This window comes from Pecten maximus, chromosome 14, assembly GCF_902652985.1.
Source record: "Pecten maximus chromosome 14, xPecMax1.1, whole genome shotgun sequence".
Classification (NCBI taxonomy): Eukaryota; Metazoa; Mollusca; class Bivalvia; order Pectinida; family Pectinidae; genus Pecten; species Pecten maximus.
This window is the reverse complement of record NC_047028.1, coordinates 37531051-37549913: the sequence shown is the minus strand read 5'-3', so window position 1 is coordinate 37549913 and position 18863 is coordinate 37531051. Positions and strand designations below refer to the sequence as shown.

The window sequence follows — 18863 nt, the reverse complement described above, 5'->3', positions numbered from 1 at the left end:
ATCAGATTGTAACCGGAAGGCCGATACTTCTATTTCTACAAACCTATACAGATATTGTTGGAGATCAGATCGTAACCGGAAGGCACACTATCTCTACAACCCTATATCTATATTGCAGGAGATCATATCGTAACCGGAAGCACGCTATCTCTACAACCCTATATCTATATTGTAGGAGATCATATCGTAACCGGAAGTACGCTCTCTCTCCAACCCAATATCTATATTGTAGGAGATCATATCGTAACCGGAAGTACGCTCTCTCTCCAACCCAATATCTATATTGTAGGAGAGCAGATCGTAACCGGAAGTACGCTATCTCTACAACCCTATATCTATATTGTACGAGATCAGATCGTAACCGGAAGTACGCTACTTCTACAACCCAATATCTATATTGTAGGAGATCAAATCGTAACCGGAAGTACGCTCTCTCTCCAAACCAATATCTATATTGTAGGAGATCAGATCGTAAACATGTATCGGTCGTACGAATATAATGGGTCAAACAATACCAGGCGATGCTGCACGTGAGCTGTACAAAGCCCGTGTTTTATTTTTCCTGGATGACTCGGTAAAATCAATATGTCGGGAAAGCTTCCAAATCCGGAAATCTGTTTTTAACATATTTAGAGGGCAGCCATTTTTTTGAGTGGGAGAGTGTATTAGATTCTCTCGTATTTCAGCATTAATTTGATATATTATTGTTAAGTTTTAAGGACTGTCGTCGTTATTTCACAAACTAACTTCAAGGTGACAAACCAGTCGTTAAATACTCTAATAAAACCGGTATATTCTTGTTCCTTTTTAATTTGGGGCTTTTAGTATGAAAATATAAATTAACATCAGTGCCGTTTCGAACGTTTTGGATTGTCCATAAGCTCTAGTCATTTAAAGCGGCATTCCTTCATTCGGACATCAGAAGCATGCACAATTTCTATTAATAAAATATACTCTATGTCCGAACTATGATTATATGAGTGTTTGTGCCTACAAATACTGAAATTTCCGTCGAAATGTACAGGGAAAATGCGTATTGTCGACAAATACTGTATGTCTTGGCGGTAATTAGTGATAAGGGTCGAATTAAGAATTTTCAGGACTTAATACACGAAGAACTTTGGTTTATTTTGAGAGTAAAACTGACCTATTAATGTAAAGATTATAAGTTTAACTACTTTAAAAATACATTTTTCCAGTACATTTTTTCCAGTAAGTTTAATTTTGACGACCTAAACCTTATTCAAACGACGGAATGCCCTTTAAAGACAGCCTCCTCTGTTTGCTAGATGCATTCGAGGAGTGTATGTGTGTTTTGGTAGACTGCGATATCTTTATATCTTTGTCCTTGTTATTTGGTAATATTGTTGCCGACTTTATAGTGCTATCTCACAGAAACATACTGCCGAAGACATCCAGCAGGACACCCCATCCAGTCACATTATACCTACAACATTCGAACCAGTCGCCCCACTCCCTAAAATGAAACAGTTTTATAGACTCCGGTAGGTCTCAGCCAGGGGACAGACTCTTTAACCTTTTTCACAGAGGCGACCGCTCAACTATATTTTCATTAAGAATGTGTTGTTGTTTGTGAATTCTTTTTAACTGAATTCTGCGGTATGATGGCGAAACAGCCAGTTTAGTCACGTGATCAGACTTACACACTACGCGTGGGTGTTGAGCAACGGAAGTATGAAAAACATCAATATTTGATATTTTTTGTCGCTATATCGTTTCCTATTATGTATAAACATGTTTTACTAGTTGATGGTATTAATGAATACTTGGCCAGCGGAACTTTAAAAATCAACACCGAACACAGTATTGCACAACATAAGCGACACAGGAACATCAAGCCCATTTTCTTCTCCTTTGATTTAATGGGGCTCCATCAATGCTGATGTTTATGCTCAAACTGCAGAAGGCAATAAATTACAGAACGCCCACATCTATGGCGTGTGCTGGGACTAGTCCAGACAGATGACCAGCAGGCTTGCACTTACTACAACAGTAGTTGTGATAATCTGTAATAAAAAACGTCTCGCATCTGAAAACACCTATATATTGTAATTTTACACCAAGGCATTTGTTTAGATAAACAGTTGACCTTTAAACTGCGTTCTCTTCGGTGATGATAATGATGATGATGATAATGATGATGAGGAGGAGGAGGAGGAGGAGGAGGAGAATTATTGCCGCCGCGTGTATGGAAGTCAATAAGCGTCTTGCTTACTGCGGAGGACCTATTGCCCACTGCACATTGCTTATTGCTTACTGTCTATTGCCTAATGATTATTGCCAGCTGCCCATTGCCTACTCTTTGTTATTTATTACCATCTGCATATTGCTTATTGTCTATTGCTTACTTCCAATTGCCCACTGCCTATTGCTTATTGTCTATTGCTTACTTCCAATTGCCCACTGCATATTGCTTATTGTCTATTGCTTACTTCCAATTGCCTACTGCATATTGCTTATTGTCTATTGCTTACTTCCAATTGCCCACTGCATATTGCTTATTGTCTATTGCTTACTTCCAATTGCCCACTGCATATTGCTTATTGTCTATTGCTTACTTCCAATTGCCTACTGCATATTGCTTATTGTCTATTGCTTACTTCCAATTGCCCACTGCATATTGCTTATTGTCTATTGCTTACTTCCAATTGCCCACTGCATATTGCTTATTGTCTATTGCTTACTTCCAAATGCCCACTGCATATTGCTTATTGTCTATTGCTTACTTCCAAATGCCCACTGCATATTGCTTATTGTCTATTGCTTACTTCCAATTGCCTACTGCCTATTGCTTATTGCCCACTGCCTACTGCTATAGCTGACAGGACGTAGTCAGCAGTAAACGTAGTTGAAATATAGCAAGCAGTAGGCACAAGTGTGACATATTCTTCGGGTATAAGACAGCACAATACAGTATAAACGATTACATAGTATAAATACATAAAATGTTATACTTTATCAGACAAAACAACATTTTATTTGTTGGTGCGTGAGAGCGATATTTCTTGCTGAAAGTCTCAGAACTAGAACACTTTGGTACACATGTAATGTTCTACCGAGAATCGCAAAGCAAGTAGTCCATTAGAGCACTTTATTACTTTTCTCCTATCTTAAGTATGTTTCTAAGGCTGCTTTAAATTGGATTGGTCCAAAGACAACGCCCTCCTCAGGGCACAGTTTTCTCACACGATATTTCACATTGTAGACGAGTACATAGTATATCTAATCTCCACGCAGTTTCTGTCTTGCTCAATTGTGACAGGCAGGATGTATAGACTCTTTTACAGTTTTACTTTCGAAAACAAATTAAGCGATCAGGCCCGTTTCTACCGTGATGGAAACATGTATAGATACTTGTGAGTAGCAGGACAATGTTTTGATAAGGTTATTAATTAAATCGTGATTTAGCTGTAACGTCACAATTTCAGCTATTTTGGAGAAAAGGTGGCCTTTTATTTTTGCCTATACCGAATCCTTTTGCCAAAATTTTGTTTGTTTGTTTGTTTTTTGTTTAACTTCCTATTAGCAGCCTGGGTCATTTAAGGACGTGCCAGGTTTTGGAGGTGGAGGAAAGCCAGAGTACCCGGAGATAAACCACCGGCCTACAGTCAGTACCTGGCAACTGCCTCACGTGGGTTTCGAACTCGCAACCCAGAGGTGGAGGGCTAGTGATAAAGTGCCGAGACACCTTAACAGCTCAACCACAGCGGCCCCATTTGGCAAAAGAATAATGTCCTAAAAAAACACATTTTTAACATACTTGTGTCCCAGGTTCGGTTATAACCGTAACAAGGACGTTTAGTCCCAACAATCAATCAATCAATCATATAACATACTTATTTTAGTGTGCTCAAATTTAGCGCAACTGCTAATTAAAACTGATTAGCGTTATGATAAATTAGCGATCCACAATGTTTGCCACATAAAACCTTGTAGATAAACAAGCACAGTGGTCTCTCCTGTACAATATAACATCAACGCGGAGCCTCTATTCTAAATAGAAAGCAGTTTCTCCACATGCTGTGCAAATGGCTTACAGAACAGGCAACCTCGAGGTCAAATCAATTGAGATGGGTTTTTTCAGCAAATTTAATTGTTTAGAAAACAAATGGATTGGACAACAGGCAAGCCTATATAAGTCCCCACCAATAGATGTCACATATATACAGAGTAAAATGGATATAGCAAATATCATAGACAGTATGAATAAAGTATGTATATAAAGAGAAATATATTTAGGAATGTAAGCATTGACGGTCGTATTTCACAATCATTCAGAGAGTAGAATGATAACATATTGTACAGCAGTATTTAGGTCCAGCTCCGGAATTGCCGGAATTAAACCTAAAATAGATGTCGTCAAATTGATGTAAATATATCGGTAATTTCCATTCGCAGAGAGTATCCCATTTTACTATACATTTGTGGTATAAACGAAACTAGAAAGCATCGAGGGCTCTAACTGACATTTTCCAATTCTCTTAGCCGACATCCTACCAGGAGGCTTAAGAATCTATCAGAGCTAGTAATTGAGTGCTCAGAGAGGCCAAGACTCAAATGGTCGCACTCCTATACAAGACATCTTTTGAAAAGCAAATATGTGGCCAGAATCAACAATAAACAATATGCTGTTAACAATACCATTATACCGCGCGGTTGTAATCGATATAAAATTGATGAAAAATAATGAAAATCTAGAAATTGATAACAGCCTTTCTATCAAGTAGATATAGAGATATTGATGTCTACTCGGGAACATTTATTAGATGAACGGAGTGTCGTTCATGCGGATTGAACGAATCTAAAACCTCGATTGAAGTGATATGCTGCAAGCTACAATTGTACAATGTGTCATCACTAAACGCCCCTGCCGTTAATTGCCTTTATGGGTTGTCTCCCGCATAATCTCCCGTGGAGGACCTTTATATTTTGTCTCCCGCAGAAGCTCCCGTAGAGGACATATACAGTTTGTCTCCCGCAGAACCTCCCATGGAGAACCTATATGGTTTGTTTTCCGCGTAATCTCCCTTAAAGAGAGTTGTACTAATAGACAGGGTTATAAATGCACCCTCCTCCATTAAAGGGGAATTCCTTCGTTTGAAAAAAATTTAGGTAATAATACTTGGAAATGTGTATTTTTTCCATGTAGTAAAAGTTATAGTCGTGACATTAATACGGCAGTTTTACTCTCAAGATGAACCAAAGTTCTTCGAGTATTAAGTCCTGAAAATTCTTAATTCGACCCGAATTATCACTAATTACCCCAAGACATACGGTACTTGTATACGATACGCCCTTTCCCTTTATATTTCTGCGTTAATTTCATTACCTGTAGCCACAAACTCTCATCTAATCATCTTTCAGACATAAACTTCATCAATAGAAATTGTGCATGTTTCAAATGTCTAAACGAAGAAATGTGCCTTTAGCAGGGAGGACACTGATTGTATGATGTGCCAAATAGTTAGGTCAGGGTCAATAAGATATGTGTACATGCTGTGTTATGGCTGCTTAAGAATTACGGCTAAGTGAGGAAAACACATACTCATAGCAACAGAAGGAAAAGCGAAATTTGTGCAATCTCTAAAATATATATTTCACGTGCCGTACTTCAGATTATCTAACACACGTGTTTATCATGACCATCTTAGTTTTGGCTATTATTTTGTGTGATGAAATCTAATCTATCCTCGCCAACTATATGTTAAATCCATATTTTGTGTAATGAAATCCTCTAATTTATTCCTTTACAAAAGTAAGTTACAACCATATTTTACTTAATGAGATCCTTTACAACTATTTGTTACATCTATTTTTGTGTAATGAGATCTAATTTATTCCTTGACAACTTTAAGTTAATCCATTTTTGTGTAATGAGATAAAATTTATTCCTTGACAACTATAAGTTACATCCATATTTTGTATAATGAGATCTAATTTATTCCTTTACAATTATATATAACATCCATATTTTATGTAATGAGATATAATTTTGTCCTTGACTTCAATACGTCACATCTATATTTTGTTTAATGAGATCCTTAAATTTCTTCCTTGACAACTATTTGTTACATCCATATTTTATATGTACTGTGTTAACGGCAGAATAAAATTCGGTATTAAAGATTATTTTTCTTCCCGAAACATGAGAAGGCCATGACAGAGAGAGGATGTAGCTCTATTCAGCACCATTATCAACTTAGATGCCATACAATCAGATCTGTCGAGCCAGCGTGGGAATTCATTGTCACTGACAATTCCACTCATTACGTTACACACCGGCATGTCGCGCGAAGCTTTCGATGACAGTTTCCCCCTGGTGATGCCAAATTGTCTATTCAACCTGCCGCCCACGTCAACGATAACGGTGACTGTCGAGGTTCATGGACAGAGCTGAAACCTCAGTTAAATTGTGGAACATCAAACAGCCTTTGAGGTTCATGAACAGAGCTGAAACCTCAGTTAGATTGTGGAACATCATACAGCCTTTGAGGTTCATAGACAGAACTTAAACCACAGTTAGATATTGGTACATCATACAGTAATTGAGGTTCATGAACAGATCTGAAACCTCAGTTAGATTGTGGAACATCATACAGCCCTTGAGGTTCATTGACAAAACTGAAACATCAGTAAGATTGTGGAACATTAAACAGTTCTTGGGGTTCATGAACAGATCTGAAACCTCAGTTAGATTGTGGAACATCATGCAGTCCTTGAGGTTCATGAACAGATCTGAAACCTCAGCTAGATTATGGAACATTATACAGTTCTTGAGGTTCATGAACAGATCTGAAACTTCAGTATTTTGTGGAACATCAAACAGTCCTTGGGGTTCATGAACGGAACTGAATGTTCAGTTAGATTGTGCAACATCTAAATTCCTTATTCCCACTTGTGTTTCACAAGGTATTGGACACACATTCTGCATGCCACGTCTACATTCCTATAAATAACGGAACCGGCTTTTACCTAACTTCGGTAGATTTACACTTTATACTTATACTTCAGTCCAAAACATCATAGTTCCATCGTGAGTTAATCAGAGGTGTGATGGACGTTCCTTTGTGTTGGTGCATTTCAAAACAGGAAATTGATTACCTATATAGATACGATGTTATCTTAAAGTTAAAATATTTTAATGAAAGTCCATCACCAATATGTATGGAGACTAGTAGTCCCTCAAATTCAAAAGTTCCTTTTTATATATATATTGTTAGAAATCACTTCAAACGTTATTGCCCAAATGTTTAACAACAAATGACGCCATGAAATTTAAACATTGAAAGGAAGTAATGTCTGTGATACGAACAACGGTTTCTCCCTGAATAGTAACATCTGAAATAATGAGCTTCTCCCGAAGAGGAAATGCCTTGTTTTGTACCCGCAATATGTGTGATAAAGAATATGATATTCTTAGCGATAGACTCAGTTGTGACCCAGTCCAGTAGAGCATATAGACCCTATACATCACCAGTACAGAGACGGTTTACAAGGAGAAAATCAATTTCTTAATCGAGAGTATGATGCACAGTCAAACTTTATTATCTCGAAGTCAGGGGGGGGATACTTCGAAATACGAAATATATCGAGCATTTGAGCTAACCGACTATATTTCAAAAAGGAACATTTCTGTCAGAGCTGATTTTATTCGATTTACGCGCGATCTTCGAGTTATGAAAGTTCGAGAAAATAAACTTTGTACTTTAGAGTGTGTGACTCAAAGTCTTAAAAGAACGTGCTTTGTTTCTGGCCAACAAGAGGTTATAATATAAGTTAATGTAAATTGTTTCACAATTGTAAAATAGATTAAGTTTACATTGACTATATGAAGTCTTGTTCTGAAGTGTAAATGTATATTTATATGTGTGTTCGAAAAAGAAGCAACAAGGCGTCATCAATTCTATTAATAGATCGTCGGCCATTTTTTTGTGTGCAGCAGTAATAAGAGCATGTCTCATTAACGACATCAACTATCATTACTTTACACGGTGATATCGGTCTTAAACACTCCTAACTGGTTTACTTATCAATATTAATCTACTTTCGACTAAACTTGTGTTTTCGTAAGTCCTTTCCAAATTCAAACATGATAATGGGTCGCTTTGTTAACAAAGTCGAAAAAAAACACAACCAAAACACACATAACAAGTATTTAAGGTACAGGTACGCATTTTCTAAAATGTTGCTATTATGTATACCAAATCATTGTCACCCTTGATGCTCTTCTCAAAAATGATATTGTGCTGCTGTCAAACTTTATCTATAATTTATGTTTTTTTCTGTGTATTTCATGTACTTATAATATGCAAAAGGATGAATAAAAAGATTTTAAAACTGACAAAAAAGTATTTAGGGTATAGTAATTTTCAGATATTGACAAATTGCAAAATAACTTTATCTGAATTCATGTAAATACCTCTTCTTAACATGTGAGATGAAAACGTAGCCTTTGATTTTACTAAGGCAAGCCAAATTCCAGGATGAGGTGAAATGAACAAGTCGACAATATGTGTTTGAATTTACGTTTAAAATGACATTTCAAACTCCAGATTATATACCCACTCTTTACGAAAAGTTGTTAGCAAATATAAATTACACAAAACAATTCTGTTGGAATAGCAAATGCTACTTTCTGTGTGGATGAGAATCGATGCAGATTAATTATTTAATGTTATTTATCAAACTGTGTAGCCCTATAAATCTGTAACCTCGTGACATTTAAGTTTTCCTTGTTAATTATAGAAATGTGGCTCTTTTTCAATAAAAACGCTTATACAGATATAGTTAATTGAATCCACGATAGCTTGAGGTATATCAGCTTACAAGTGTTACTCTGGTAAATACTAGCCGCAATATACCGCTCGGCTAGAGAGATCTTCTCTTTAGCTCGATCGGGTGAGCGTAAGACTAGTAAGCCAGAGGTCCTGGGTTCGATCCCTAGCGGAGGCATTTATTAAAATTTAATTTGTCACGCGATCTGTTATATGTGTAAGAGATATGCATAAATGTAATTGCGTAGTTGTATTACAATTGCTCTGAAAAATGCATTTGGTGTGTATTCCAAGACGGAAAATAAAGAAAAAAATATTATTTGACGTCCACCATTGAATTATCTATGTTGGTTCTTTGTAAGATTAATATTTTCTCGTTTTCCTTTTATTAAATTTAAAATGGACATTTTGTTTTCAGTCTTAAATTCTGCTGGCATAATGAGGGACCAAAGAGAACATGCATATGGAGAAGTCAATTACGTAACGGACGGACGGACGTGGACCAAGGACAAGACAATGTAGCGTTTCGCCACGAGCACCTTAGAATCAGGAAGGAAGCGGTTTGAAGTCGAACAGTAAACCAATCGTTTTCCTTATAAAATGTTCAATCAGCCCAATGAAGGCAGACCATCATGTTTCAACACGGCACGTGCGATTCTCTACGTTCCCCGTATAGGGGTGGTGATGGTAGAAAATGGGGGCCCATGATAGAATCAAGACGAACGTTTTACAGGTGTCTCCATCGCATCACGGATTCAGGGAACGAATTCAGAATTTTTCATTTTGGTTAGCCTCTTGCGAGTGAAATGCAAGCTTCAGTTTTTACGAAATACACATTTCTATGAGATGGGAGCGAGCGAGTTTTGCAACATCCAGAATATTGAATCATCAGTCAGATTTTGTGTGGGTTTTAAGAAATCAAATACACTGTATTTTGACTCGTTCATTCTTCCTTATTGTATATCCTCATATTTGCCTACAAGAGAGCCTGTATACCCGTCAGAGTTTGAATTACAGTGTAATAACAATTAACTGTAGTATCAACGCTATACACACAGATACGAATTATCAGTAGACATTTCTGGATGAACTGTGAATGAATTCAAAAACAATGGCCTAGGGGCCGCGGTTGATATTATTTCAGAAAAGAATCTGCAAATTATTTTTCAAACGAGTATATGTTTAAGATCATAAAGTATATCTTAAAAACATCATGTTAATATACAGCTGTACTGATATAGACAGTACAGTGTTGATATACTGATATAGACAGTACAGTGTTGATATAAACAGTACAGTGTTGATATAGACAGCACAGTGTTGATATAAACAGTACAGTGTTGATATAGACCGTACAGTGTTGATATAGACAGTACAGTGTTGATATAGACAGTACAGTGTTGATATAGACAGTACAGTGTTGATATACTGATATAGACAGTACAGTGTTGATATAGACAGTACAGTGTTGATATACTGATATAGACAGTACAGTGTTGATATAGACAGTACAGTGTGGATATAGACAGTACAGTGTTGATATACTGATATAGACAGTACAGTGTTGATATACTGATATAGACAGTACAGTGTTAATATACTGATATAGACAGTACAGTGTTGATATACTGATATAGACAGTACAGTGTTGATATAGACAGTAAAGTGTTGATATAGACAGTACAGTGTTAATATACTGATATAGACAGTACAGTGTTGATATAGACAGTACAGTGTTGATATACTGATATAGACAGTACAGTGTTGATATAGACAGTACAGTGTTGATATACTGATATAGACAGTACAGTGTTGGTATAGACAGTACAGTGTTGATATAGACAGTACAGTGTTGATATACTGATATAGACAGTACAGTGTTGATATAGACAGTACAGTGTTGATATACTGATATAGACAGTACAGTGTTGATATACTGATATAGACAGTACAGTGTTGATATAGACAGTACAGTGTTGATATAGTGATACAGACAGTACAGTGTTGATATAAACAGTACAGTGTTGATATAGACAGTACAGTGTTGATATACTGATATAGACAGTACAGTGTTGATATAGACAGTACAGTGTTGATATAGACAGTACAGTGTTGATATAGACAGTACAGTGTTGATATACTGATATAGACAGTACAGTGTTGATATAGACAGTACAGTGTTGATATAGACAGTACAGTGTTGATATACTGATATAGACAGTACAGTGTTGATATAGACAGTACAGTGTTGATACAGACAGCACATTGTTGATATAGACAGTACAGTGTTGAAATAGACAGTACAGTGTTGATATACTGATATAGACAGTACAGTGTTGATATACTGATATAGACAGTACAGTGTTGATATACTGATATAGACAGTACAGTGTTGATATACTGATATAGACAGTACAGTGTTGATATACTGATATAGACAGTACAGTGTTGATATAGACAGTACAGTGTTGATATACTGATATAGACTGTACAGTGTAGATATAGACAGTACAGTGTTGATATAGACAGTACAGTGTTGATATAGTGATATAGACAGTACAGTGTTGATATACTGATATAGACAGTACAGTGTTGATATAGACAGTACAGTGTTGATATAGACAGTACAGTGTTGATACAGACAGTACAGTGTTGATATAGACAGTACAGTGTTGATATAGACAGTACAGTGTTGATATAGACAGTACAGTGTTGATATACTGATATAGACAGTACAGTGTTGATATACTGATATAGACAGTACAGTGTTGATATAGTGATATAGACAGTACAGTGTTGATATACTGATATAGACAGTACAGTGATGATATAGACAGTACAGTGTTGATATACTGATATAGACAGTACAGTGTTGATATACTGATATAGACAGTACAGTGTTGATATAGTGATATAGACAGTACAGTGTTGATATAGACAGTACAGTGTTGATATAGACAGTACAGTGTTGATATAGACAGTACAGTGTTGATATACTGATATAGACAGTACAGTGTTGATATAGACAGTACAGTGTTGATATAGACAGTACAGTGTTGATATAGACAGTACAGTGTTGATATACTGATATAGACAGTACAGTGTTGATATAGACAGTACAGTGTTGATATAGACAGTACAGTGTTGATATAGACAGTACAGTGTTGATATAGACAGTACAGTGTTGATATAGACAGTACAGTGTTGATATAGACAGTACAGTGTTGATATACTGATATAGACAGTACAGTGTTGATATAGACAGTACAGTGTTGATATAGACAGTACAGTGTTGATATAGACAGTACAGTGTTGATATAGACAGTACAGTGTTGATATAGACAGTACAGTGTTGATATAGACAGTACAGTGTTGATATAGACAGTACAGTGTTGATATACTGATATAGACAGTACAGTGTTGATATAGACAGTACAGTGTTGATATAGACAGTACAGTGTTGATATAGACAGTACAGCGTTGATATAGAAAGTACAGTGTTGATACAGACAGTACAGTGTTGATATAGACAGTACAGTGTTAATATAGACAGTACAGTGTTGATATAGACAGTACAGTGTTGATATAGACAGTACAGTGTTGATATACTGATATAGACAGTACAGCGTTGATATAGAAAGTACAGTGTTGATACAGACAGTACAGTGTTGATATAGACAGTACAGTGTTGATATAGACAGTACAGTGTTGATATAGACAGTACAGTGTTGATATAGACAGTACAGTGTTGATATAGACAGTACAGTGTTGATATAGACAGTACAGTGTTGATATACTGATATAGACAGTACAGTGTTGATATAGACAGTACAGTGTTGATATAGACAGTACAGTGTTGATATAGACAGTACAGTGTTGATATAGACAGTACAGTGTTGATATAGACAGTACAGTGTTGATATAGACAGTACAGTGTTGATATAGACAGTACAGTGTTGATATAGACAGTACAGTGTTGATATAGACAGTTACAGTGTTGATAGATATACTGAATGTGATATAGACGTACAGTGTTGATATAGACAGTACAGTGTTGATATGACGAGTGATATAGACAGTACAGTGTTGTATAGAATACGTTGATATAGACAGTACAGTGTTGATATAGACAGTACAGTGTGATATAGACAGTACAGTGTTGATATACTGATATAGACAGTACAGTGTTGATATAGACAGTACAGTGTTGATATAGACAGTACAGTGTTGATATACTGATATAGACAGTACAGTGTTGATATGAAGTACAGTGTACTAAACAGTACGTGTTGATATAGACAGTACAGTGTTGATATAACTGTATATAGACAGTACAGTGTTGATATACTGATATAGACAGTACAGTGTTGATATAGACAGTACAGTGTTGATATAGACAGTACAGTGTTGATATACTGATATAGACTGTACAGTGTTGATATAGACAGTACAGTGTTGATATAGACAGTACAGTGTTGATATACTGATATAGACAGTACAGTGTTGATATAGACGACAGTTAACAGTGTTGATATAGACAGTACAGTGTTGATAATACTGATATAGACAGTACAGTGTTGATATAGACAGTACAGTGTTGATATACTGATATAGACAGTACAGTGTTGATATAGACAGTACAGTGTTGATATACTGATATAGACAGTACAGTGTTGATATAGACAGTACAGTGTTGATATACTGATATAGACAGTACAGTGTTGATATACTGATATAGACAGTACAGTGTTGATATAGACAGTACAGTGTTGATATACTGATATAGACAGTACAGTGTTGATATAGACAGTACAGTGTTGATATAGACAGTACAGTGTTGATATACTGATATAGACAGTACAGTGTTGATATAGACAGTACAGTTGATATAGACAGTACAGTGTGATATACTGATATAGACAGTACAGTGTTGATATAGACAGTACAGTGTTGATATAGACAGTACAGTGTTGATATAGACAGTACAGTGTTGATATACTGATATAGACAGTACAGTGTTGATATAGACAGTACAGTGTTGATATACTGATATAGACAGTACAGTGTTGATATACTGATATAGACAGTACAGTGTTGATATAGACAGTACAGTGTTGATATAGACAGTACAGTGTTGATATACTGATATAGACTGTACAGTGTTGATATAGACAGTACAGTGTTGATATAGACAGTACAGTGTTGATATACTGATATAGACAGTACAGTGTTGATATAGACAGTACAGTGTTGATATAGACAGTACAGTGTTGATATACTGATATAGACAGTACAGTGTTGATATACACAGTACAGTGTTGATATACTGATATAGACAGTACAGTGTTGATATAGACAGTACAGTGTTGATATACTGATATAGACAGTACAGTGTTGATATAGACAGTACAGTGTTGATATAGACAGTACAGTGTGGATATAGACAGTACAGTGTTGATATAGACAGTACAGTGTTGATATACTGATATAGACAGTACAGTGTTGATATAGACAGTACAGTGTTGATATACAGATATAGACAGTACAGTGTTGATATAGACAGTACAGTGTGGATATACTGATATAGACAGTACAGTGTTGATATACTGATATAGACAGTACAGTGTTGATATAGACAGTACAGTGTTGATATACTGATATAGACAGTACAGTGTTGATATAGACAGTACAGTGTTGATATAGACAGTACAGTGTTGATATACTGATATAGACAGTACAGTGTTGATATAGACAGTACAGTGTTGATATAGACAGTACAGTGTATAGACATACAGTGTTGATATAGACCGTACATTGTGATATAGACAGTACAGTGTTGATATAGACAGTACAGTGTTTTGATATACTGATATAGACAGTACAGTAGTTGAATTAGACCGTACAGTGTTGATATAGACTGTACAGTGTTGATATAGACAGTACAGTGTTGGATATACTGATATAGACAGTACAGTGTTGATATAGACAGTACAGTGTTGATAACTGATATAGACAGTACATGGTTGATATACGATAGGACAGTACAGTGTTTGATTATAGACAGTACAGTGTGCTCTACTTGATATAGACAGTACAGTGTTGATATGACTGATATAGACAGTACAGTGTGATATAGACAGCTACAGTGTTGATATAGACAGTACAGGTTGATATACTGCATATGACAGTACAGTGTTGATATAGACAGTACAGTGTTGATACTAGACCCAGTACAGTGTTTGATAAGACAGTACAGTGTTGATAATTGACAGTCAGGTTGATATAGGACAGTACAGTGTTTATATAGACAGTACAGTGTTTGATATACTGATATAGACAGTACAGTGTTGATATAGACAGTACAGTGTTGATATAGACAGTACAGTGTTGATATACTGATATAGACAGTACAGTGTTGATATAGACAGTACAGTGTTGATATAGACAGTACAGTGTTGATATAGACAGTACAGTGTTGATATGGACAGTACAGTGTTGATATAGACAGTACAGTGTTGATATAGACAGTACAGGTGTTTGATATAGACAGTACGTGTGATATAGACAGTACAGTTGTTGATATAGACAGTACAGTGTTGATAGCAGTACTGTTGATATAGACAGTACAGTGTTGATATAAACATGGTACAGTGTTGAATATACTGATATAGACAGTACAGTGTGATATAGAAGTACGTGTTGATTATGATTAGACAGTACAGTGTTGATATAGACAGTACAGTGTTGATATACTACTGATATAGACAGTTAACAGTGTGTTGATAGACGTACATGGGTTGATATATAGACAGTACAGGTTGATATACAGTAAGAAACGTACAGTGTTGATATAACTGATGATAGACAGTACAGTGTTGATATAGAAAGTAGCAGTGTTGATACTGATAGACAGTACAGTGTTGAATAGACGTAAAGTGTTGATATAGACAGTAAAAGTGTTGATATGACAGTACAGGTGTTGATATACTGATTAGAGTACAGTGTTGAATATAGACAGACGTGTTGATATATGATTAGACAGTACAGTCCGTGTGATATAGACAGTAAACATGTTGATATACTGGGATATAGACAGTACAGTGTTGATATAGACAGTACAGTGTGTGATATAAAATGATAAGACAGTACAGTGTTGATATACTGATATAGACAGTACAGTGTTTGATATAGACCAGTACAGTGTTGATATAAACAGTACAGTGTTGATATAGACAGTACAGTGTTGATATACTGATATAGACAGTACAGTGTTGATATAGACAGTACAGTGTTGATACAGACAGCACATTGTTGATATAGACAGTACAGTGTTGATATACTAATATAGACTGTACATTGTTTATATAGACAGTACAGTGTTGATATAGACAGTACAGTGTTGATATAGACAGTACAGTGTTGATTATAGACAGTAACATTGTTGATTATAGACAGTACAGTGTGATATACTACTATATAGACTGTACATTGTTTATATAGACAGTACATGTTGATATAGACAGTACAGTGTTTGATATAGACAGTACAGTGTTGATATACTGATATAGACAGTAACAGTGTTGATTATAGACAGTACAGTGTTGATATCCTGATATAGACAGTACAGGTGTTGATATACTGATATAGGACAGTACAGTGTTGATATAGACAGTACAGTGTTGATATAGGTACAGGCGTGATATAGACAGTACAGTGTTTGAGTGATAGACAGTACAGTGTTGATATAGACAGTACCAGTGTTGAATATACTGATATAGACAGTACAGTGTTGCATATAGACAGTACAGTGTTTGTATCAGACAGTACAGTGTTGATATACTGATATAGACAGTACAGTGTTGATATAGACAGTACAGTGTTGATATACTGATATAGACAGTACAGTGTTGATATAGACAGTACAGTGTTGATATAGACAGTACAGTGTTGATATAGACAGTACAGTGTTGATATACTGATATAGACAGTACAGTGTTGATATACTGATATAGACAGTACAGTGTTGATATACTGATATATACAGTACAGTGTTGATATACTGATATAGACAGTACAGTGTTGATATACTGATATAGACAGTACAGTGTTGATATACTGATATAGACAGTACAGTGTTGATATACTGATATAGACAGTATAGTGTTGATATAGACAGTACAGTGTGGATATAGACAGTACAGTGTTGATATACTGATATAGACAGTACAGTGTTGATATACTGATATAGACAGTACAGTGTTGATATACTGATATAGACAGTACATATATGATATATGAACTTCACCTATGGCAATGTTCTCGCAGTACTTTATAACAATTTTCTCGATGTAGAGAAATATGTCTGTTTTCCTATTAACAAAAGATAGGAATTTTACATAATGTCCCTTTAGTTGTGTGATATAGACGTGAAAAATTACCTGTAGTTTTCCTGGAGTCTGGGATACCACACGGATGAAGGACGCCACAGCTTTTTAAAACAGCGACATCTTCACCTGCTTCTTCGCCGTACATATCCATGTCTGTGAAGTTTCCGATAAGATCCACAGGATAAAACGGTTTTGGCTCTTCCTTGTAGAAATTCAGCACAAACGAGGAAATCAGATTGCCCCAGATATGTGTTGTTTGGAAGCAAGCTAGAAATATTCCGTGAAACCGAAGGACCTCTCTGTCTACATTGCCCCTACTTACACGAGAAGAATCAAATGCTAGTTTTAAAATGTAAGAAATTTCTGCTGTCCAAAGAATTCCTTGACCACATCCCGAAAATATAGCTGTAGGTATAAGTGTGTAAAATGTAGGATAGAAATTGGCTCCAATCCACGTGAGAAAGCTCAACATCCCAATAACAAGAGACCACTTTGCAGACAATTTGTTGATGATTGACGGTGCCCACAAACACGTTAAAAACATGGTCCCGTGTACAACCGCCATTGCAATAATGCCTAGGTTTCCTTTGTCGTTGATGGAGCTCTGCAGGTTCTGTATAGCCCTGAATGAGGAAAACAGTGTGATAAAACTAATGCATAAAAACACTAAATTTTTCTTGAATGTAAAAACAATAATTGATGGTACAGTGCTACTTAATTCCGAGCAGGGAGTCCCGACATTTTCCTTTGTATTATCATGACATACAATGTGGTTTTCGCCTGTTATTGGAAGCCTTTTACCGCCTCCTCCTTTGTTGTAGCTTGGACTCTGGATATTTAGGTCATCGTTTAGTTTGTAAACAGACTGTTTAGGTTTTGTAATTTTAGACCTACAAGCAATCGCCGTCTTAAGCTCGTCAATATGGTCCGGAGTTCCCCCACCGGAAGTGGTTAGACTAACAGTCATCCGGTTGTTTGGTGCGTGATTCATTCTAAGGTGTTGTTGTTGCTGTTGCTGTTTTTGTTGTTGTTGCTGTTGTTGCTGCTGTTGCTGCTGGTAGTGGTGGTGCTGCTGCTGTTGTTGCTGTTGCTGTTTTTCGTCGTTTTTGATATTGTCTTCCACGTGGGAAGCAGATGTCATCAGTATGTTGTTTTTAGAGGGTTTTGGTGAAGAACAATTGTCAAGAACTGATCTCAACTCGAGGGCATCGTCCCCTCTCCTAGTGGCTCTTACATAGCTTTCTTTTCGTCCTCTCTTGGTAAGGTACCCCTCTATAAAATCCGTCTGCTCTTCAACATCTGCAGCACTTTTCTTAACGGCGTACCTATAGCTCTCTGTTCGTTGTCTACCTGCCTGGGTAGCGTATGTATAACTTGGCCTGCGGGGCCTGTATAGCCCGAATCCTGCCCCGAGACCAGTCATGTCGAATGGAGATAAGGTTGATGACGATGCTGACATCTCGTTTTTAAATCAAAGTTTTCCGCTACCAAAAGAGGTAGGCAATGTGAGTAGTCAATCAAGCTTGAAATGTAACTGGTTATGAAAAAGATGCCATTTTGTGTGACGTTACCACGCGGACGAATTAACAATAAGTTGAATAACCAATCATTAAGCGGAAGACCGTTCTGGTTTGGTAAAATACGTTCAAGCATGTGTATCTCTGAAGTCTAACGCATCCGT

The 18863-nt window shown here is 36.2% G+C and overlaps 1 protein-coding gene across 1 annotated transcript in view; it reads right to left on the bottom strand.

Annotated features, from left to right (window-relative positions):
• The window catches only part of LOC117341906 (protein unc-93 homolog A-like), a 68544-nt gene extending 49903 nt beyond the window's left edge, over nt 1–18641 (bottom strand). Inside the window, exon 1 of the mRNA XM_033903766.1 lies at nt 17234–18641. Coding sequence (XP_033759657.1) covers nt 17234–18641 — 1408 coding nt within the window. The remainder of the gene's footprint in view (nt 1–17233) is intronic.
• Nucleotides 18642–18863: the final 222 nt, after the last annotated feature.